Here is a 24,420-nt window from a genome sequence, read left to right as displayed (position 1 = left end):
GGATCTTCAGACATTTCATTCCAGTATTTATTAATTTTCCCATATCCTATATAATTTTCACATACATTTCCCACATACTCCTCAAGGTGAAATGACATTTTGTGGTCACTCTCCAACAGTCAACTTACATTTGCAAATCCAGGGTTGCCATAGTACTTGAGTTTATATGCTGATCCCCAATTCCTTGAGGTCATATTAGTACAATAGGACACCGTGGCAGCTCCAAATATTAATAATCAGGGGGCAGGTTTGGTTGTTGGATGTCCTAGAGTTGTCGTATGAATCTTTGATACAGGAAAGTTAAGGTTGTACTGCAGCCTCCATCCTTTCATCTGAACTCCTGTGCAGTGAGTGATGCACAGGAGTATGCATCCTGGTATGTTAGACTTCTAGAAGCACTTTGGCCCCAGCCCTCTAAAAATAGCATACATAAGTGAAAGATAGGGATTAGGGCTTTCTCCTTCATACTATCAGGCTTCATGCTCTTATTGTGTGATGTCCTCCTTTTTGGTTAGTGGTTTTGTTAAGTTTGCTCTCATCCAGTTAAATCACGTTGTAAAAACGTTGCTCAAAGAGCCCACACCGCCTTATGCATGGATTTACCTGCTCAAGGGAGACCAGATTGATAAGGGAGCCAATGAGGATTTGTGTGAATATTGAGATGTGTGGTACAGTATGAGATCTATGAGACTGTGACGTGTCCCAGAACTTACATGTTCTCCCTGGTATCTTCAGCTGAAGAATGACCTAGGACTGTTTGACAAAGTAGGATGTGTAGGGTCTGGTTAAGTGCTTGAGTTTAGACGCTTGGTCAGGTGAGTCTCCTAGATTCGATTCTTCACTTAATTTCTGACTTTTGTTAACCTCTGTGTGTCTCTGTATTCTTGTGTGTAAAGTGGGGGTAATAAAAACACCTCTATCTCACAGGATTGATTTGAGGATTAAATAAAACCCCTTCTCTGATCATTTCTCCTCCTCCTCCCAAGGAGGTGAATCAGACTTGGACCATCTCTTAGGAAGGAGTAAAGTAGTAAATAAAAACTAATGTTTATTTTATGTTCTTGTCCAACATGTGCTGGCATTTCCTGGTGTACAAAGCTGTTTAAAATCAAGAGTCCTGAATTCTGTTTCATACATTGTTAATTATTATTCATGTGACTTTAGGCAGCTCACTTATCTTTGTCATCTTTAAAATGGGAATAAATGTCTCATCACTAGGCATTTTTACTTGTTGTTCCCTCTGCTCGGGAGTGCCTTCTCCTTTCCTCCACCCCATATTTATGTCAGGGAGCCCCTGCTCATCCTTCAAAAGCTTTCTCCATGTGATCTCCTAACCAGCACCTTTTGGGGGAGCATTGCTACCTTCATTCCTGGAGAGAATGTGTTAGGCCTTTGTACTGCTGGGGGATCACAGTTTGTTGTTGATTTCCTTATTACAGCACATTTTATAGAAATCATTTATTTCCTCCATTAGACTGAATTCTTCCAAGGTAGAGTTCATTCTTGTTCATGTTCATGTTCTTTTTTTTTTTTTTTTAACTATCCAGGTGTCAGCATGGTGCCTAGAACAAAATCGGCCTTTAGAAAATGCCTTACCTCTCTATATTATCCTGAGGGAGATTTTAGATACATGCTAGACGTGAAAGTGTTCTGTAAATTTTACAGCTAAGCAAACTAGAAGATTATTAAAAGAAAACTACAGGGGCCTGTGGCAGGAAGTTCATCCCTTTCAAAATCACAGTGCCAGGTGACCTTAGGTTTGAATTGTTGCCAAAGTTACCTCATTAGGAAAAGTATTAAATTTTTCTAAATGCTCAGATTGCTTGTTATTAGGGGATTGAATATTGTTACCTGTGTTCAGGTACCTGAATATTGTTATTGTATTCTGTGAATATTGTTACTAATTGGTCCTGAGCCTGTAAAAGAAAAATCTCATAATCCCACCTTACACATTAGATGTTTTTATTTGTCATGGCAGGTTTAACTTTTTTGGTAATAAAATACAAAACTAAGACAATTTATTGATCATGCAATAGAATTGAGGAGAGATTAAAAAGAGTTTATTCATGCTGAGAATTTATTATATCAGATATTTGAAATGAGATGAGTTATTTAATAAGTTAGTAGAAAGAGAGAGGTTGAAAAGGGTTTGTTCATGCCAAGAATTCATTATTGCCAGAGATTTGAAATGAGATGATGAGTTATTTACGATGGAGGAAGAATCCATCTTTCAGATGGATAGAAATGAGAGAAAAGAGTTCTTTGTAAAACTTCACAGAGCAGTCTGCTAATCATTTGCTCTGAGGAAGACAGGAGGTAAACCTCAATGAGTTCATAGAATTTTTCTTTTTTAACTTAGGACTCTTTGAATAGACTCTTAAGAGACTGTGGAACTAATGTAGCTAAAATAAAACTATTGCTTTATCCTTTAATCGTAGATGCTAATCCTATTTCTTGTTAATGTGCTTTATGAAATTATTTGACTATAATAGCAGATTACGTTTTACCTGCTATACTAATGAAATTCTGTGTGCTTTTGAGAGCTGCTAACAGTTTTGTTGTAATCAGTTAATGTAAATTAAGAAACTTTTATGTATATTAAGAAATTTCTATGATAATCTTTAGTTTTGTATGTCATTGTCACCAAAAATCCCTAGCTAAAATAATACACTTTATAAGGTTTTACTAGTACAACTCCTGCAAACATGAGTGTACAGTCCTTGATAAATTTGTTACTGTGAACTTAGTTCTAAGAATATCATTAATGATAGAATGAGTTTGGGCAAATTCTTTAACTATGCTGAGCTTCTGTTTTCTTACTTGTAAAATAAGAGGTCTGGATGTGGTCTTTCACGTCCCTTCCAGCACTGAGTCTTTGTTGCGGTTTAACTTGAACCATTTAGTTTAAGATAGCACATGAGGTGCTTTTATTTTAGTGCTTAAATGTATTTAGTATACTTACTGTATATGATATGTAGTATTTTTAAAAACTTATTTAAGATTTACTAGATAAGATTGTTTGAATCCTAACAATTTTTTTTTCCTGTGACTGTTACTTTATTCAGCAGTACCCAATGCATATCTGAGTTTCTTTGAGGACCCTAGCCTACTAGACTATAGAATGGCCCTAAGCAGTGAATGAGATGAAAAAAGGTTCTTATTAGTTTATCCTAAAGCTATAGTTTCTTTTAGACACCTGTATTCTTAGAGAATTATAGAAGGTTAGATGGGGGAGGTAGAGAACATATCTTGTTCAGTCCTCTCACTTTACAAATGAAGAAGTTGACACTCAGAAATTCCATTAATGGCCTGCTGGGTGTTAGTCCACTATGATCAGTTTTTGCTAAAATGCTACATAGGATGAACTCATTAATATGAATGTTGCAAAGGTACTGTGTTTAGTATATGAAGATTACACTGCCTATCTAATGATAATATCCAGAAGTAGTAATAGATTTTCACTGTACCATCTACACACTCTCATCTGTTCCTTTTTAAGAACTGTGTGAAGTGGTTAGGGTTAGCAGTGAAACCGTGTTTGTAATTTAAGTAGAGATTGAGCCTGGATGTTTACCTGTTTGTGTCATGCTCTTAACTCAGTTATTTTCAGACCTAACTGTCCATCAGTGTCATCTGTGAAGTTAAAAAAATTCTGATGCGCAGGCTTTAATCCAGACCTACTAACTCAGAATCTCTGGGTGGTACTTGGACATCTGTAGGTTTAACACATTCTGCAGGGGTGGGCAGCTAGAATGGTGAACCTCTGCTTTTACCCATTGAACAGACTAGCCACCCACTACCTGAATGATAGCAACCTGCTGTGCATGACCGTTTAAAAGATACCAGTAGAAATTTCAGTGTGATCACAGGGAGGTTTTCATTTGATTGTTTTTATTTTTTTAATTTATTTATTTTTTTATTTTCTATTTTTTTAACTTTACAATGTTGTATTTGTTTTGCCATACATTGACATGAATCCACCATGGGTGTACATGTTTTCCCCTTCCAGAACCCCCTTAAATGTTTTCCCTTTATTTGATTAGATAGTACAAGTACTTGGTACAGTATTCAAAAGGTAAGTAATGGTATACATTAAAAAGTTAACTCTTTTCACTTCTTTTATCCTCTAGCTATTCCCTACCCAAAAGCAAGCATTACCAGTTTCTTGTGTATCCATACAGAGTTTATTTAGGCACTTACACTTAAATGTATGAGTATTAGTATCTCTCTCTCACCGATATACACATCACAACAAAATATACACATGGTTTGCATCTTGCTTTTTTATATTTAATGGTAATCTGAAGATTTTTCACAAATAGCTGTGTGTGTGTGTGTGTGTGTGTGTGTATGTATACATATATATGGTTTGCTTTGCATGTGTGCTCAGTCCTGACCCCCTTTTTGTGACCCATGGACTGTAGCCCACCATGCTCCTCTGAACTTGAGATTTCCCAGACAAGAATACTGTAAGAATTTCTGCTCTAGCGAATCTTCCCGACCAGGGACTCTAACCCACATCTCTTATGTCTTCTACATTAGCAAACAAGTTCTTTACCACTGAGTCACCTGGGAAGCCCCACATATGGGTGAGATATATATATATCTCACACACACACGCATGTGCACACACACACACACACGGGAGATGGGGAGGCGAGGTGAGGGAAACTACCTCATTTTTTTAACAGCTGCATAAAATTTCATCATCTCAATACACCACAGTTTATATAGCCAGTCCCCTATTGATGGACATTTAGATTTTTTCTGATCTTTGCTGTTACAAACTTTACTGAATAAATAATTAAATAGGTGTGTTATTTTTAATATGATTGCATGTGTCTATAGGATAAATTCCTAGATATTAAGTTGATGAATTGAGTGGTGTGTGCATTTTTATTTTGGAAAGACAGTGCCAAATTGCTTTTCATAGAAACTAGAACAATTTATGCTCCCATCAGCAATGTATGAATGCCTATTTCTTTATCCCCCCATAGTGTGTATTTTAAAACTTCTTGATCTTTACTTGTCTGTAAGATGAAAAGGAACACTAATATTTAGTTTTAATTTGTACTTCTAAAACAAAGTTGAGAATCTCTTCATATTTTTAAGAGTCATTTTTATTTCCATTTTTTGGTGTTGATTTGGTTTGCCTTTTTTTCCTGCTGAATTATCAGTCTTCTTACTAATTTGTGGGAATTATGCAGTAAGGAAGTTAGTTTTTTTAGTGGAAAGATTTTTTAAATTTAGATGTTTTGACTGATGTCTGCTTGTATTCTTGAGAAGTTGGTTGTGAGATCCAATGAGGGAGTCTTGTTGGTTTCGTCTACTTAAATAATTTCTGATATTAGAATAGAGATGGAAAAAGAACTGTTTGAGGAAAAGTAAGTGAGGACTTACTATAAACAGGAACTAAAACATAAACAATAGATTGGGAGAAGATATTTGCAGCAAATTCTACAGACAAAAAGAAAACTCTTATGTAACACTTAAACTGTGTGCCAAGCACTGTTTTAAAGCACTTTGAGTATTTCAACTAACTTAACCCTCATGGTGATTGTAAGTACAGTTATTATCCACATTTTTACAGATGAGGAAACTGAGGCATGGACTAGCTAAGCTAAGTAACTTGCCAAGATCTGTCAGCTAGTGAGCCCTGGGCAGACTGGCTTTGTTACTCGTAACCTACTATCTATACTCCCTATTTGTTCATATCCAGAATATATAAAAAGTTCATCCAAATTTTTAAAAGGAAAAGGCCATTAGAAAAATAAAGGGATATAAATAGGCATTCCACAGAAAAGATACAAAGGGCCATAAATGTAAGAAAATACTGGAAAGGTTTAATAAAAATTAATCACGGAAATGAAATTTTAAAAAGTCATCAGTTTGTGAAAAAACAAAAGCTCATTAATTTCAATATTTGGTGAAAGTTTAGGAAAACAGGTACTTTCTTTCTTCACTATCGCTTGAGTTTAAATTGGAAAGCAATGTTGGAGAGCATTTTTCCGATATCTGTTAAAAATTTAAATGTGTATTGGGCTTCCCTGGTAGCTTAGCTGGTAAAGAATCTGCCTGCAATGCAGGAGACCCTGGTTTGATTCCTGGGTCAGGAAGATCCACTGGAGAAGGGATAGGCTACCCACTCCAGTATTCTTGGGCTTCCCTGGTGGCTTAGATGGTAAAGAATCCACCTGCAATGCAGGAGACCTGGGTTCGATCCTCCTCCCACCCCCCTGGAGGAGGGCATGCGACCCACTCCAGTATTATTGCCTGGAGAATCCTCATGGACAGGGGAGCATGGAGGGCTACAGTCTGTGGGTTCACAAAGAGTTAGACATGACTGAGCGACTAAGTACAGCACAGCACAGCACACCCTATACATTTCTACGTACGTGCCCTACAGAAACACACATTTGCAGAAGAGGTATATACAAAGATGTTTGTTGTTACCTTGGTAAAACAAAACAGAGGCAACTTAAGTGTCCATCAGTAGGAAAATGACTAAATAGTATGTTCATATACATATTTTATAACAACTAAAAAGAAAGCGATGTATCTACAGTGTGAAAGGAAAGAACTTTAAGAAGTATTATTGTGGAAAAAAGAAGCCTGTCGTTAGGGTGATATGTGTAGTTATATGTATCTTATCTTCTTTATATGTATATGGAAAAATGGGCAGAAAGATGTTTGAAAAGATGAACAACATTGGTTGTTGGTCAAAGGGTGGACACTGGTGGACAAAGGGAATTGGCCTTATAGTGATTTACTTTTCTAGGAAGTATATTTATGTATGAGCTATGTTATAAAAAAATGACTATTTGTATAAATGAATTTGATCCAGTATTAGTCTTATGCTCTAAGAGCCTCTCTTTCTTTAACTGTTGAAGAGTATTCTGTCTGCAAAAACAGTAACCAAAGGTTAGGTTGGATAACATTTTGAGTGCACATAAAGACAATTTTTCTCTGAAGTTTTTGGGTAACTGGTATAACTTCACACCCACAAAACTGTAAGAATAATATAGTGAATTCCTATTTGTTCTGCCTGTTTTCAACAGTTGTTTGCATTCAGAAAGTTGACTTTAAAAAAATTCAGTGTTTCAGAGGAAGGTAGTAAAAAGAATAATTCTAATCCCTTAAAATATTTTAACATGTGTGTGAGTGGTACAGAACCTTTTCATTTTGAATTTGGACAGTTTTACTTTATAAAACATTTTTCCTAGTGGATGGGGGAAGTGGACGAATATTTATTGAGTATTTACTCTTTTCCATGTACTTCCCAGAATATTTTGTAAATTATTTCATTTAATCCAATTTCATGAAGAAATTTGTGATTAACTCCAGCTTTAGCAAAGGAGCACACAAAAAAGTTATTTGCTCAGGGTTCAATGGGGCAGAGCCAGATATTCAGAAGGTCTTTAAGATATCAAAGTCCATGTCTTTTTCTCTGTCAAGTTGCCTGTCATGGCATATTGGGAAGAACTGATGAGTACATTTCTTTTGTCAAGAAGTTGATAATTATCCCTAGATTGGTTTCTGTCTAAAGTAATGGATAGTCAATAAAATTAAAATGTTGAAATGCTATAAAAATTTATATTTGGTTCTGTTTCGAGAATTCACAAAACAATGTTACTCTTCCATCGCTTGACTATGCTCATGTGGGTTCCTGCATGTTAATTGTTCTCTTAGAACATAACACTCACATACATGCACCTGTATGGTGCAACTTCTTTATATCTTTTTTTTTTTTAAAAAAAACACTGGGTCACGACTGAATCCCATTTTAGCTTCCTGGATGCTGTTACTAGAAATAGTAGCCTTATCCCATGTATGACTTGTCCAAGTAGCCCTTAGTTCTGCCACCACCAGGCTGTGGCCTTTCATTTGCTTGCCATAGGAGGCTCTCTTGGTCAGCTCAAAAGCCTCTAAAGATTCATGTCGCCATAGGGACCACTGGTCTATCCTAGGAGAGCTTTCTACCATATGTGCTTCAGAGTTTGGGTTGCTGCTCAAGAAGTAGGGCTATAGGAAGCTTCGGGATCAGCACACGTTCACAACTGAAACCAGAAGTGGGCAAGGCAAACCACAGGAAGATCTTGCCTGCAACTTGGTGACGTCTCTCCATAACCCATGGACATTTCCTGGCAGTACCTTGTGAAACTTGTCTTTTCATGTACAGTAGTTTGTTCTGAACTGAGCTTCAGTCAGAGGTGATTAATATGATAGCAATATAGATAACTGTATGATAATTATTATGCACATGACTTGTGTAAAACAGTTGGACTCTAATTACATTCTGTAGATTTTCACACTGAAGAGCTGCGTCTTACCTACTAGGACATTTTTGAGGAGTTGCCATGGAATTCATGCTTTAACCTTGGCTTTCTGCCTTGTCAAGAATTGTTCAGGTATTAAAACCACCAAGCAGTTCTTGGCTCACCACCTGAACTGTGCTGGATTCTGGGAGTCCTTTGCCCACTCAAGTGCTTGCTCAGTGCTATTACCTTGTTTGTGTTTTGCTAGTAATTGCACAGTACCTTATTTCCATGATGGAGCAGGAGTGCAGTGTTAGTGACACTTTATTATTCTCTATCTATTTAACCTCCAGGTCCTGGGTTAATATCATAATGACCATTCTTAGGTAGAATCAGATTTCTGATGATAATTATGTAATGTGTTGATTTTTTAAGGTTGCCAGTCGAATGGGAGTATAGAATCTCAGGTGACTTTTTTTTTAAGGTAATATTTCATTTACTGGGAGTGAGAAAAGCTGCTTGATGATCCAGTTTTCTGATCATGTTAATTTATACACTGGAAAACCCTACTTACTAGATATTCCAGCAGTCTCCATATGCCTATTAGTGACTCATTCTCTGCCTGAATAATATCACAAATATAAATGTCTATCTTTTCAGTGATGCTTTTAAAGTGACAACTAAAGATGAGGGAAGTAATAGCTGTGTAGCATTTGTCTGTCTTCAGTAGTTCTTAGGTGAGCTTCCAAGGTGGTTCAGTCATAAAAAACCCACCTGCCAACGCAGGAGACTTGAGTTCAATCCCAAGGTTGGGAATATCCCCTGGAGAAGGAAATGGCAATCCACTCCAGTGTTCTTGCCTGGAGAATCCCATGGACAGAGGGGCCTGGCGGGCTACAGTCCACGGAGTCGCAAGAGTTGGACATGGCTTAGCAACTAAACAACAGCAACAGTTCTTGGGCACCCCACCTCCTTTTTTGCTACTGTACACCTGGGGCAATCTGACATACTCTGAAGAGGGTGACTGTGAAACCATTCGAAAGGTCTTTTTTGGCGATTTTTCTCTTCCGTTCTCCTTTGAAAGCTGTAAAGAGAAATGAATGAGAGAGCTCTTGTGTCAGATTTCTTTATTCTGTAGAAAGTATTTATTAGATTAGGTATATAGAAATTGGTTGAATGATAAATGAAAATGTAGCATGTTGAAAGCATGATTTTTCTGCTACTTTTCTAGTAATCACCTAACCTCTCTGAGCTTCAGCTTCCTTTTGTATAAATTGGGGGTAGTAGTTTTTCTAGTCTTACAGAGTGGTTATGAAAAGATTGGATGACTTGTCATACTGCCTAGCACGTTGTGCTCAGTTAAGTGCTGGCTGTAATGTGAGCAGAAGTGATAATTGGTAAAGTTTATGTTCATAGTTTTCTTGATGAACAGCATATTTAATATAAATGTGTATTTAGTTCTTGAAGTGTTTATCAGATTAAACTTGCCAAAGGTAGCAATATCTAAAAACATTTGAAATCAGTGTTGCCATATGCTCTTTTTACAACTTTTCAGCATCTCAGAGCTAGGGGAACTTAGAAGATTAACTAGTTAAGGAGTTGCAAACTCCAGTCTACAGAGACCACCAGGCATAGTGAAGGAAAAAGCCAGGTAGGGATTGTTAGGATTTCAAAAGAGAGTGTCTGTCTACAGTTTCCATTCAGAACCTCATTGCCACGACTCTGATTGTTAAAGAGAAACCAGAAATGTGGATTTATTTATTATTAACTCTTCCAGTTCTAGATGTTGGCTACATTTTTCCTAACACTGTGCAAGCCAAACAAATCTCTGGCTGGCTGACCCCCAATTTTTGCCCTCCCCCTCCATCTGAAAGAGTTCAGGCATCTCATTTTAGAGATTTGGAGCCTGAGGTATAGAAAGGCTGGGTGTTTTTGCATCTGTTTCCTCCAATAGAAATGTATTATTTCTGTAATAAAAGTTTCATTAAAAAAATGAGCTCTTCTGGTGTGTCCAGTTGTTAAATTACAAGTTATCTTTGGTCAGACCTAATAGCTTGATGAAGGGAATTGTGTACAGATGCTATTTCTTAGGAATCTGTAACCAAGGAAGGGCACTACTAGTTACTGTTTACTGGGTACTTATTTTGTTCTAGGCATTATGGTAAGTGCTTTACCTCAGCTGGGCTTCCCTGGTGGCTCAGCTGGTAAAGAATCTGCCTGCAATGCAGGAGACCTGGGATCGATCCCTGGGTTGGGAAGATCCCCTGGAGAAAGGAATGGCTTCCCATTCCAGTATTTTGACCTGGAGAATTCCATGGACTGTATAGTCCATGGGGTCACAAAGAGCTGGACACGACTGAGCGACTTTCAGTTCACTTACCTCAGCTGATGGCCACAGTAGCCCTTGAAGCATTATAATGACTCCTTTTTACACAGGAGGTTGAGACTAGGACATGCAGAGTATTAAGTACAAAACTCATGCTGAAACTCCTGTCTCCAAAATGAATTTGTTTAACTTGCTGTACTATGCCAGTACTGTAGATGTTTTCAGAATTATTTTCAACTTTTGTCTTACTGGAAAAGTTAAAATTAAACTTTATATGAAAATTTGAAAGACCTCATATGTTAACATTACATAGGATTGTCTTGGGACATCCCTGCGGTCCAATGGTTAGGACTCTGTGCTTCCACTGCAGGAGGCACAGGTTTGATCCCTGGTTGGGGAACTAAGATCTCACATCCTGCATGATGTGGCCAAAAAGAAAAAAAATTATATAGGATTGTCTTATGTATCTATAACTAGATGGTATAATAGCGTTTTATTCTAAGCTTGTGTACACCAAAACTTATATTTTTAAGTGTACATTTGATTCTTTCTCCTTCACTCCATTTTTTGGTTGAGTACATAAATGATAATGTTTGCATATTTTTATATCTTCCCCCCATCTAAAGTTCTAATCCTCTGTTTAGGTTGATACTCCAGTTATTAGAACATCATATCCTGAGTCTGGCAAAATTCTGACTTTTCCCTCTGTAGTATCTCTTCCATTTTTCTTTTCCTCCATTGCCCCTTTGTTACCTTAGTTTAGGCCCTGTAATTGTCAGTGATTTTCCTGAAGCATAGATTTGATCACAGGGAAACTTCTAGTAACCCTGTTGCTAAATGAAATGAAAACTCTGTGTCTAAATCACTGCAGATGGTGATTGCAGCCATGAAATTAAAAGACGCTTACTCCTTGGAAGGAAAGTTATGACCAACCTAGATAGCATACTAAAAAGCAGAGACGTTACTTTGCCAACAAAAGTCCGTCTAGTCAAGGCTATGGTTTTTCCAGTAGTCACGTATGGATGTGAGAGTTGGACTGTGAAGAAAGCTGAGCAGCGCACAATTGATGCTTTTGAACTGTGGTGTTGGAGAAGACTCTTGAGAGTCCCTTGGACTGCAAGGAGATCCAACCAGTCCATCCTAAAGGAAGTTAGTCCTGAATATTCACTGAAAGGACTGATATTGAGCTGAAACTCCAATACTTTGGCTACCTCGTGCGAAGAGTTGACTCATTTGAAAAGACCCTGATGCTAGGAAGCATTGTGGGCAGGAGGAGAAGGGAACGACAGAGGACAAGATGGCTGGATAGCATCACTGACTCGATGGACGTGGGTTTGGGTAAACTCCGGAAGTCGGTGATGGACAAGGAGGCCTGATGTGCTGCAATTCATGGGGTCGCAAAGAGTCGGACACGACTGAGCGACTGAACTGACTGACTGCCTGGCTTGACATCACAGGTTCTGTGCAGTGCCACCTTTCTTTTACAGCTGCATCCTTTCTACTCCCCTTTCATCTCTCTCTGCTTGAGTCAATTTTTACTATTAACTGCTTTCTTGAAGATGCTCCTCCTGTTTCCACCTCCTGAACTTATGCCTTACCCCTGCAGTGTTATCCCTCCATCCCCAATTTCTCTATTTTAAAAAAAATTACTTGGAAGAAGTTATTGTGAAGATTAAATGACATACATGTGAAGTCCCTAAAAAACATCTGCTGTCTGTGTGCAATGTAAGTATTTGATAAATGGAAACTATTATTATGATTCAGCTTTCCTCCCACTGCAGATAAGCTTTTTCTTAGGATCATCTTGTCCAGGACACTGGCCCTTTGCAGTTTCTCTTGGAAGTTATTCACACTCTGAACCTGCATTGGCTCTTATTTCTGTGCTTAAGGTATCCTTTGAAATAGATTGGAGATCCTACAGGATCTCTTAGGATAAGAAAGGAATAGCTGTCTGTCCCTCTAGGCACTTCTCTGTTCAGAAAGACATGAATAGGAATGGAAAGACTAGGCTTTGGAATTTGATTTTTGTCAATTCACTATACTACCAGTGTAACTATGATTTTTTTTTCAATTTATAAAAGAGAACAGTAATGCTTATGTCAAAGGTCGTTGTACCAACCGAATGGGATATTTTAGAAAATGTTTAGCATTGTCTTGGAGCATGTAACTGCTTGAGAAATATTTGTCTTCTATTCTTACTTATCCCAGTAATGTCTCCCTCTAGGACACAGAAACATACACACAAACCTACATATATAAATGCATGCACATAGTCCCTGCAGAACATACACATAAACACATATGTGCATATTTGCATTCATGCCCAGAAGCACATACACTGGAATCTCTCCCAGTACCCTGATATTTGGAATTCTAGTTCTAGGTAAAATTATATGGTAGGATCTGGATTTATGCCCTTTGACCTTTGCATAGAATCACTGATCTTGTGCACATAGAGTTGGCCATCTTTCTGTTTCTGTTAATCTAGGTTATTAGTTTTGATTTCCAGTGGTGTTTATCTTCTTGGTTTAAATTGTTTACTTTTTGCCAATGACTAAAAGCTGTTTTCTATAAAATACTTACTTGGCTTCCCTTTTTCTTCAGATATTTATGCAGAAGTTACCTTTTGGGTGGAGCCTTCCTTGGCACTCCTCCCTCTGCCATTTCATGTGGTACCTGTTCCTGTTTAATACTAACATAACATTTTATGTATTTGTTATCTGTCCATCTGTGTTAGCTCAGTGTGGACACAGTTTTTGTGTGTTCTTCGCACTCATGTATCCTTACTATCTTAGCAGGCACTCAGTAAATGAATGTGTGCATTTCAGGAGTGTTTTGTTTATTTTCAATACGATGTCTCTGTTTTAGCACTATGGAAATTTTTAAATTTAGTGCTTTTGGTAACTGTATACAGGAGACATTTTCTTTTTAAACCTTTGGAGCAATTGACGTGGGTCAACTTACAGCAAACTTAGAAAAAGAAGTTTATTTGCAATTTTATAATTTGTGATATGATGTTAGAACCTCCTCTTTGCCCATGTTAAAATTATAAACATACACATACTTAGTAGATATTTCATTATCCATTATAAGCTAAGCATGGTGCTAAGAATTGGTTCGGTCAGTTTATATTCAGCGAAGAGACATACAGCAGTCTCATTTGCTGGTTCCTTCTTAAGTCTACTAACGCAATATGATGGAGAACTCCGAGGCTCAGTCATCAATCTCTTCTCTTTTTTCCATATTTACAGTTCTTGTAATCCTGGGTAGTCTTATGGTTTGAGAAATACTATGTACTTGCTAATGATTCTCAGGTTCTATCTCTAGCCAGCACTTCCTTGCCTGCTGCACATCTGCACTTGGATATTTAAAGGCATCTCAGACTTAGCATACTCTCTTTCTCAACAAGAAGCTCTTTCCTCTGGAAGTGGCATCTCTCTTCATCCAGCTGCTCTGGATGAAACTCTTTATGAAGTGATCCTTGACCCCCTTTCCTCTTACACCCACATCCAAAATATCAATAATCTTGTTGGCTTTATCTTCAAATTATACGCCCAACTGACCACTTCTTTGCATGCCAAGACTGCCTGTCTGGTCTAAGTTAACTGTAATCGAAATTATTACAATAGCCTCCTGTCCAGCTTCCGGCTTCCACCCTTGTCCTTCTGCCATGATTCTTTAGAACAAAGTTAGATCATGCCATTCTTCTGCCCATAATCCTTTAATAGCTTCCCATCTCATTCAGAAAAGCTTAAGACTTTCCATTGGCCACAAGACCCTATTTAACCTGATTCCTTCCCCACTCCTATCTCATCTCTTACTGTTTCCTCCCTCTTCCTACCTTGTTTATTGTTTTACAGCCATACTGGCCTCCTTGCTATTCCTTCAATATGCCAAATTATCCTCTGTCTGGGCCTTTTCATATTTTATTGTTTCTGCTCGTGTCTTTCCCTAGGTATCTGTGTGACTCATTCCCTCATTGACCTCTTTCAAATATCTCCTCAAATATCTCCATATAAAGGCCTTCCTTGATTCGCTGTATAAAATAGCATTGCAGTCCTCCCTCTCTCTACCCTCTGGGTGTGGCACTCCCTAGGTCTCTTACCTTTATTTTCTTCCATGGCAATAAATATTATATACTTGGTTAAGAGTTTATGATGTTTGTTTCAACTGTCTAGATTGTACAATGGTTCCATGTGGGCAGAGACCTATATTTTTTATTCATTGTTATATTGCCAGTATTTAGAAAGGTGCCTGGCATCCTGTAGGCACTTAATAAATATTTGTTAAATGAAGCAGAACAGGTGCAATACACTATGATCCTTGTAGTAGAAGAACAGATACAATGCAGTAGGAAAGAGACGAAAAGGTGACATGACTACCTAGGAACTGAGGGAAGATTGTACAAAGATGCCTTAAGCAGAGCTTTGTGGGGAAAAAGACCAGGTGAGAGCATCCCATGCAGTGAAAATAGTGTTGTAAATGTACAGAGGCATGAGAGAATACAGTGTTTTTAAGGAACTAAAAGTGCAGTACTGCTGGAGCATAGCTTGTGGGGTTATGATTAAACAGTGGATGTGCCAGATCATGAAGCATTTTTATGCCAGACTAAGGAATTTTAGATTTTATCCTGCAAGGTGGGCAGTGGTAGGTAGTGTGGAACCACCGAAGACTTGAGCAGGAGTGCTGTGTAATATATTTACATACTTAAAAAAAGGAACTAGCAACAGTGTGAAGGATAGGGATCCAAGCTAAATAGACCATTTTATTGTATACTCTGTATTTGATGTTGTAAGATTTGGATGATGCAGAGAAACAATTACTATCATATGAATGGGCAGGCGGCTATTTCGTTTTATGGTTGTACAAAACCAGTGATGTGTCTGTCGTGTGAAGGTGTTCTTGGCATACTTGTAGCCCATCTGTGAGAGAGAAGAAGTAAATGCTCGGTGGAGAATTAGTTCATCTCTAAAACCCTTGCTTTAGGAGAGAAAGTTTTTTTTTTTTTTTTTAATTTGGTTAACAATTACGTTGTAAGGCATGTAGACTAGAAAAGTTCTTAAAGAGCTATTGTTGTTCAGTTGCTAAGCATTTCCTACTCTTTTGCAACCCCATGGACTAAATGTAGACCACAAAACTCCTTCTGTCCATGGAATTTCCCAGGAAAGAATACTGGAGTGGGTAACCATTTCCTTCTCCGGGGGATCGACCCGACCAGGGATCAAACTGTCATCTCCTGCATTAGCAAGCCAGTTCTTTACCACTGAGCCACCAGGGAAGCCCTCTTAAAGAGTACCAGTTATGAATTCAACAAGAAATGGTCTTGTTACGTAATAAAAGATGTGCTTGAAGGCCAGGCTCCTTTCTTCATAGAGGAACTGTTGTTTTGTCAGTAATATGCCTCCTGATGATTGATTCTTTGTTGAAGGAAATAGCGACACTTCTAAATATAATCAGATCTATACTGTTTGCTGTGGGGCCAATAATACATCTGCCGTTATAGGACAAGTTCCTACCTTTGCGTATGCACAAAATTTTTAAAATGAAGACTAAGCTAAAAACATCTCCTATTTTCATTCAAATGCAGGTAAAAATTATTTCCATTATTTCAGCTATCTTGCTCAAGTGTTGTATCTTAGCAATTTATTGAATGTCTTGAACACTTGAATCTTAATAGAGTTAAAATAGGATGTGTAAATTTAAGGATAAGATGGAGGTACACAAAATAGTGCACATGGTTTAGATATTGAGAATTTGGGAGTCCCAAATTCATGGAGACATGATATTGTATTATCAAGCATGTTTTAAAAATAACATCTTTTTTCAAACTTTAAACTTTTTATTTTCTATTGGGATATAGCTGATTAACAATATTGTGGTAGTTTTAGGTGAATAGCAAAGGGGCTCAGGCATACATATACATGTATCCATTCTCCCCTGAATCCCCCCTCCCATCCAGGCCAGCACATAATACTGAGTATAGTTCCATGTGCTATAAAATAGGTCCTTGTTGGTTATCCATTCTGAACATAGCAGTGTGTACATGACCTTCCCAAACCCTCCAGCTATCCCTTCTCCCCGGGCAACCATAAGTTCATTTTCTAAGTCTATGAGTCTCTTTCTGTTTTGTAAATGAGTTCATTTGTATCATTTCTTTTTAGATTCCAAATATAAGGGATGTCATACGATATTTCTCCTTTTCTTTCTGACTTACTTCACTCAGTATGACACTGTCTAGGTCCATCCATGTTGCTGCAAATGGCATTATTTCCTTCTTTTTTAATGGCTGAGTAATATTCCTTTGTATATATATACCACATCTTCTTTATCCATTCCTCTGTTGATGGACATTTAGGTTGCTTCCATGTCTTGTCTGTTGTAAACAGTGATGCAATGAACATTGGGATGCGTGTATCCTTTCGGATCATGCTTTTGTCTGGATATATGCCCAGCAGTGGGGTTGCATATGGTCATATGGTGGCTCTATTTTTAGTTTTTTAAGAAACCTCCATGCTGTTCTCCATAGTGGCTGTAGTAATCTACATTCCCATCAACAGTGTAAGAGGGTTTTCTTCTCTCCACACCCTCTCCAGCATTGACTGTTTGTGGATTTTTTGCTGATAGCCATTCTGACTGGTGTGAGGTAATACCTCACACCAATTTGCACAAATCAAATGCAAATATTTGATTTGCATTTCTCAAATAACTAGCAATATTGAACAACTTTTCATGTGCCTATTGGCCATTTGTATGTTCTCTTTGGAGAAATGTGTCTTCAGGTTTTTTGCCCATTTTTGAGTGGGCTGTTTGTTTTGATACTGTTAAGCATCATAAGCTGTCTAAATTTTGGACACTAATTCCTTATCAATCACATCTTTTGCACATATTTTCTCCCAGTCTGTGGGATGTCTTTTCGCTTTGTTTATTGTTGCCTTTGCTGTGCAAAAGCTTTTGAGCTTAAGTAGGTCCCATTTGTTAACTTTTGTTTTTATTTCCATTATTCTGGAGATGGATTGAAAAAGATATTGCTGTGATTTATGTCAGAGAGTATTCTGCCTATGTTTTTCTCAAGGAGTTTTATAGGTCTTTAATCCATTTTGAGCTTATTTTTGTGTATAGAGATAAGGAATGATTTAATTTCACTTTTTTCCATTTGGCTGTCCAGTTTTCCCAGCACCATTTGTTGAAGAGACTGTCTTTCCAACATTGGATAGTCTTGCCTCCTTTGTCAGAGATTAATTGGTGGTAGGTGCATGGGCTTATTTCTGGGTTTTCTGTCCTGTTCCACTGATATATATTTCTATTTTTGTGCTAGTACATACTGTTTAAAAACCACATCTAAATGCTACAATAGGAAATGCAGAAGTGTTTCTGAAAGCAGATGGTAACAACCATGCAGAGTCAGGATCTGTCTTTCTCCCTTTCCCAAGTTGACACTTTCATCTTTTGGGTGTGCTATGCTGTTCAACTCACTGTCTCATGGAACACAAAAGTCATTGTCAGTGAGATATATTACTTTATAATTTCTGAGTCCATGTTTGATCCAGATAGCCACATCTATTAATAGCTGAAAGATTTACCAAGCTCTGATGACCAGTAATGTGAAATGGGATTTTTAGATTTGTTAGAAAAGGTAGAAGGGATAAGAAAAGAAGCTAGTCAGGATTAGGTTACAGAATCAACTCTAGCTAGTGTAAGCAGAAAGAGATTTAACAAAAGATTTTAAGTGACTTATATGGAAATGTTGGAAAGACTGAAGGAACAGAGTTTAGACAAACTTTTAAGTGCTCAGTCGCTTTAGTTGTGTCCGACTCTTTGTGACCCCAAGGACTGTAGCCCGCCAGGCTCCTCTGTCCATGGGACTCTCGACAAGAATAGTGGAGTGGGTTGCCATTTCCTTCTCCAGGGGATCTTCCCAACTCAGGGATCGAACCCATATCTCTTATGTCTCCTGCATAGGCAAGTAGGTTCTTTACCATGAGCACCGTCTGGGAAGCCCTTAAACTTTCAAAAATAATATTCAAAAGCCACATTGCATCGGGGCCACGAAGGGAGTTACTACCTCTTTTAGGATCAGAAAGGTCCCTGAAAAATTAGGAAATTGCAACTTTTAGCTGCTAGTCTTTAGAACCTTGTCACCTGTGCCATGATCAGAAATCTGCAACTGTTAGGAAACAGCCGACGACAAGTAAACGGTTATCACTGCTGCTGGCTCGTGCTGCTGCTGTCATGCACACGACCTGTGTGACAGAATGGATGCTTTGTATCCTTCCTGATATCTGTGAAACCTGTGGCTGGATACAAGGACTGCAGCAAGTGCTGCTGTAGAAAACCTAGGCATCTCCACGACAGTGTTTACTAGTAGAAGCAATCTAAATGCCATCTCCATTCTCTTTTGTCCTCCAGATTTCCAGAGTGCATCTAATTGATGGAATTTAAATCACAGCCACAACCCTAACTGCACAAGAGGCTGGGAAATGTAGTTTTTAGCTTTCTAGTCTCTACAGTACAGGAAGTCATGCTGACCCACCATATCTACCACAGATACAGACCTTGATTTTCCTGAAGGCCAGCCATCACCAAATAGGCTGCAGATAAATTGAGAAAGATTACAAGTAATACCATGAAATAATGTTGAGATATAAGTGTTTGTATTTTAGTATATTTTTATTGTTTTATAATGAAACATTTAAAAAATACCTGAAATTGGTTCTCCACCTATATGATGAATTTAATAGTCTGTGTATACCCAAAGTTTCCTGACATTATTACCACTGAGGTGGCTCAGTGGTAAAGAATCTGCCTGCCAATGTGGGAGTTGTGGGGTTGATCCCTGGGTCAAGAAGATTCCCTGGGGAAGGAAGTGGCACCCCACTCTAGTATTCTTGCCTGGGAACTCCCATGGACAGAGGAGCCTGGCAGGCTACAGTCCATGGAGTCGCAAAGAGTTGGACCCAACTGAGCAACTGAACACACACATCCACACATACAGTATTATTAGTAGAGCTTCCCAGGTGGTTCAGTGGCAAAGAGTCGGACATGATTTAGTGACTAAACAACAACAAATATTATTAGTGTTCTTGGGAGTTCTAGTAAAGTAATTGGTTCAGAAGCCGAATTGCAGATTCAGGCTGTGAGTAGGAGGGGAAGAATTGGAGCAGAGATTATAGAATAAGTTTTCCAGACACTTGTCTTTTAAGGAGCAGTAGTCTTTTGTTTATATAGAATAAGTTTTCCAGACATTTGTCTTTTAAGGAGCAGTAGTCTTTTGTTTATTTTTTGACCAATGCACTTACTTATTTATATACAATAATTTACTAGAACTGATGAGGTCCTATGAAAATATCATACGCAGGACAGGTATAATCTTCTCAAGTTCCTCATTTCTTTTTGTGTAGCTTAACATAAAGAGTGTGCTGTTAAAATAATCTTTTTGTTTAGAGATATACTGAGTGCTACATTATTTTTGTGAATTCTCTAACCATTAGTTACTTCACTTTTGATTTTTTAAAATAATGTGGCAATTAATTATTTTGATTAATGCTAGTTAGTTACTGCTGTAGTTTGGAGGTACAGTTTAAAGACTCGAAAGTGACTTAACATATTAGCATGATCAATTGGTGATCTAGCATTGATTAGATGATTTTACTTTATTTTGAACAGTAGTGACAGATATTCAAAGATTATGACAACTTTTCTAGGAAGTGATATTGAGTGCATTTTATATATTCTATAGAATTTGAATTTTTACTTATTGTAAGTAAATATCTAATAATGTCACTTTCATTGGATTCTGCAGAGAAAATAATCCCGTTTCCCTTTTAAAAAGGTGGGTAGCAGAATGTTTGTACATTTATACAGTGTAGTTTCTCAAGTTGCACTTGTGTGAATGAAACAGCAACATGTTCAAGGGCAATGATTTAGTATTCCAGATTCCCTCGTTAGATATGGAGCATGTCTATTATGATTTAATTCCAAATTTGTTTACATTGGAAGCCGTCTCTGGTGACCAAGATGGATTTTCTGCTAAAAAAAACCAAAAAAACCCCTCAAATGCTCTGGATTGTACAGCGGGGAGATGGCAAAAAAGGAAAGACTTAAAGGAGAATGTCGAAAATAATGAAAATGAAATTGTTGGGCAGTGTCCTAGAGTGAGAGGAAGGAAATGGGGAAGAGAGAACACAGGTAGAGGGATGAGCTGTGGATAATAGGGACGACGTGAAATCTTTTGAGGAAGAGGAGAATGGATGGGTACAAATTCAGATATACACTATTTTTGCCTTTGAGGAAACTAGTGAATTTGTAAAGGCCAACCCATATTGGGCATTTCAGGATTCATTTAAAAGATTAGATTCCTTTATTTTGACTTGAAATGAGTGTGTTTATTCTGTGACATGGTAACTTGATTTTTTTCTAATCTCTCAGTGATGAACTAAATAACAGTATCTTACTGGTGCTCTTCCATTGATTTTTCTAATTTTACTTAATTTTACTTTTAATTTTTGAGAAGTATGTTTTATTCAGTGGACTTACTCAGGACTTAAGCTGGAGAGACAGCCTCCCAGATGGCTCTGAGGGACTTTTCCCTGTTTTTTCTAATTTTAATTTTAAAAAATCATTTGTGTATTGAGTTTTTCACAGGTACTTAAGTTTCTGATAGACTTCTTTAAAATAAATTGGTTCAAATGGCCTTTGGTTTTAAAGTTGGTAAGCAGAAAGAGACCGGAGTTTATCCAGCCCAGACTTTGGTCAGGAAAACTTGTTCTTCCCAGGTTTGTCTGAAGCCATTTGGCCACTTAGTACCAAAGGTAATACAGGAAGCTTAGTTTCATGATTCTCAGGGAAATGCTCTTTCCCTTATGCTTACCACCTTTTTTCCTAATTTAGTACACTGGTGTCTGATTTCAGCACCCGCTTCTCACAAGAACTTCAAAACCAGACTTGATTCTTTAATATTCATTCAGTACATATTTCTCAATAGTTGACAGTCACTATTTGAGATCCTGAAGATCAGTTAAGTTCTCAGGCCTTGAATGAGGTAGCTAAGAACTTCCTAAGAATGAGGGAATCAGACATAAAAATGAAGAGTTTCAGATAGTTGTAAATGCTATCAAGAAAACAGAGAAATAGAATATAGTAGCAGGATTATTTATTGTAGATAGAATAGTACGGATAGGTTTCTCTGAGGAAGTGGCATTTGCACTGAGACCTGAATGAGAGGAAGAGACAGCCACATGAAGATGGGTTAGAGGATTCCAGACAGAGGCCCTAAGCTTGAACAAGCTTGACATGGTTGATGAATGGAAAGAGGGTGAACACTGGGAAGTGTGGGAGAAGAGGTCAGAGAGAGGACAGTTGAGTGGGGTTAGGTAGACCAAGGGAATTTAGAAATGGATTGACTTCTGTTCTCTGTTTAGTTGCTCAGAAAGAATCTGTGTCTGATTCTTTGTGACTCTGTCCACAGGATTTTTCAGGCAAGAATACTGGTGTGGGTTGCCGTTTCCTCTTCCAGGGGATCTTACCAACCCAGGGATCAAACCTGCTTCTCCTGAATTGCTGGTGGATTCTTTACCCTCTGAGCCACTGGGGAAGCCCAGTGAAGTCAAATGGTTTTGGAGTAGGGGAGTGATTGATCTGAATATTGTGTTTAAAAGATCACACTCCTTGATGAAGAGTGGATTGTAGGATTATACTGATGAAGGCAAGGAGAAGTGGTTTCATTTGGGATTTATTATGGAGTTCTGCTGGATTTGCCGATGGACTGGATGTGGGAGTGGGAAGTATGGGGAACAGGTAAGAGAAAGAGAAGAAGATGGTGGTAGACTGGAGGAAACAGTGGGTTTTAGGGGAGGAAATCAGATGGTTTGTCTGGGACTTATAAAATTTGAGAACTCTACTGGATATTCGAAGAGGCAGTTGAATATTCACATCTAGTGTTGAGGAGGAGAAATCAGGCCTGGAAATGACCTCCGGCCTCTGAGAGGCATGGTCATTAATACCATATACTGAAGGAATTTGCTTAGGGAAAGAAGAGAAGGTGGCCTAGAACTGAGCCCTGAAGCACTGAAACATTTAGAGGTGAGGAGGGAAAGAATTCAGCAGAGGGCCAGTGAAGTAGGAAGAAAGCCAGAAATACTGTGTTGTGGAATCCAAGAAAAAAATGAGTTTTAAGGAGAGATGTTAGCCTTCACTTACATTAAACAGCGCTGCCAGATCAGGTATGATGAGGACAGAGAAATGTCATTGGGTTTGACAATATGAAAGGCATTGGTGACCCTGCCTAGAGCAGCTTCATTGTCATCATGGAGTTAAAAGCTGATTGGATGGAAGAATGAATGGAAGGTGCGGAATTAGAAACAGTGACTGTAGATGTTCGCTTTTGAGAAGTTTTGCTGTGAAAGGGAGTCTAGAAATGGAATAATGTCATGAAGGGGAGGTGGAATCAGAGGAGATTTTTTTCTTTTTTGTGCTGTTTTTACAATTGGGAAATATCAGAATTTATGTATGAGCTGATGGTAATGATCCAGTAGAGAGGACAATTAATGATACAGGAAAGAGGGATTAGTTGTGGAGACAAGCCCTTGGGGTGGTGCCGGTGGGATGGGATGAGAGCACAAGTTGGGGGCGTTGCTTTTTCCTGGGACCAGGGATCCAGTGATAAAACATGATCTCACATGCCCCTTTACACACAGCTCCTCCCTTCCGTCTCACCAGACTATTTTAGACCAAGTTTATTATCTTTCTGTAATCACTAATATTATTTTCTGTGCTATATCTTATATGTTCTTTTTCATATAATGCATCCCATATAAGATTTAGCATGAAGCAGCTGGTGATATTTAATACCAGTTTTAATTTTTGTGCCAACAGGTGAAGCGAAAAATTTATTGCCATATCTTGGACCCAACAAAATGAGAGATTGTTTCTGCACCATAAATTTGGACCAGGAAGAAGTTTATCGTACCCAAGTTGTTGAAAAATCTTTAAGGTTTGTAAAAAATTGTAAATTATCACTACTATGATATATATTGAATGATAATTTTTATATGTTTTCCTGACTGTTATCATCAAGAAGTCTGTCTTCATCTGAAACTTTTATTTTCCTTTTAGTTTCTGAATTTATTTTTAGAAGTACAGAATCTCAGAGTTTGAAGGAGCCTTAATGTTCATTGAGCTGGACTAAATCCCTTATGCTTAGTTCCTCCTGACAATTATTTTTGACAGGTAGTCATCTGACATTTGCTTAATGTTCCAGTAACCAAGGAGTTCACTGCCTCCTAAGCAGCCTGTTAGGTCTTAGAACTATTCTGACTCTTACAAAGCTCTTAGATTTAGTTGATTAATGTCTATCAAAAGGAAAACCTACTGTATGCCGAGAACTTGCTGGGCGCTATTTATTCATACATCCATGAGAACAAGATGGACACGGTACTTGCTTTCATGTGGCTTTTCATTGCCTCAAAAATGTATCTTCCTTTTAATTGTTCCTAATTCTGTCCCTTGGATATCTGGGGAACAAGTTTAATCCATCTTTCACATGATAGTCTTTGAAGTTTTTGAAAGCAACTACCAATACCTCAATTTTTTTCTCTAGGCTAAATTTTGCCCACTTATTTGAACTTTTCTCAAAGTACATCATAATTTTATTTCTCTTGAGAATAAATTACCCCTTAACGTTTATACAAGTCACTTAACTAAGTAGTGCATTGTAAGGGAATGAGCTCTTAGGTAGATTTCTCATTTTTTGGAAGTGTAGTAGCACTGCAACAGTATCATAGTAAATCTAATTCATAAAATTGAAATGTGCCACCTCTTCCCTTTAATAGTGTTTGTGGATAT

At 37.9% G+C, this 24,420-nt stretch overlaps 1 protein-coding gene across 4 annotated transcripts in view; it reads left to right on the top strand.

Annotated features, from left to right (window-relative positions):
* The window catches only part of RASA2 (RAS p21 protein activator 2), a 121,874-nt gene that overhangs the window by 3,349 nt on the left and 94,105 nt on the right, over positions 1–24,420 (top strand). For all 4 annotated transcript variants that reach the window (XM_081569636.1, XM_081569637.1, XM_081569634.1 and 1 more), the window contains exon 2: positions 23,452–23,569. In XM_081569636.1, the coding sequence (XP_081425762.1) occupies positions 23,452–23,569 (118 nt within the window). The remainder of the gene's footprint in view (positions 1–23,451; positions 23,570–24,420) is intronic.

The sequence above is a fragment of the Giraffa tippelskirchi genome, chromosome 2 (genome assembly GCF_054371585.1).
Source record: "Giraffa tippelskirchi isolate mGirTip1 chromosome 2, T2T-mGirTip1v1.2.pri, whole genome shotgun sequence".
Taxonomy (NCBI): domain Eukaryota; kingdom Metazoa; phylum Chordata; class Mammalia; order Artiodactyla; family Giraffidae; genus Giraffa; species Giraffa tippelskirchi.
The sequence above is the reverse complement of the archived record's forward strand: the minus strand, read 5'-3'. Positions and strand labels throughout refer to the sequence as shown.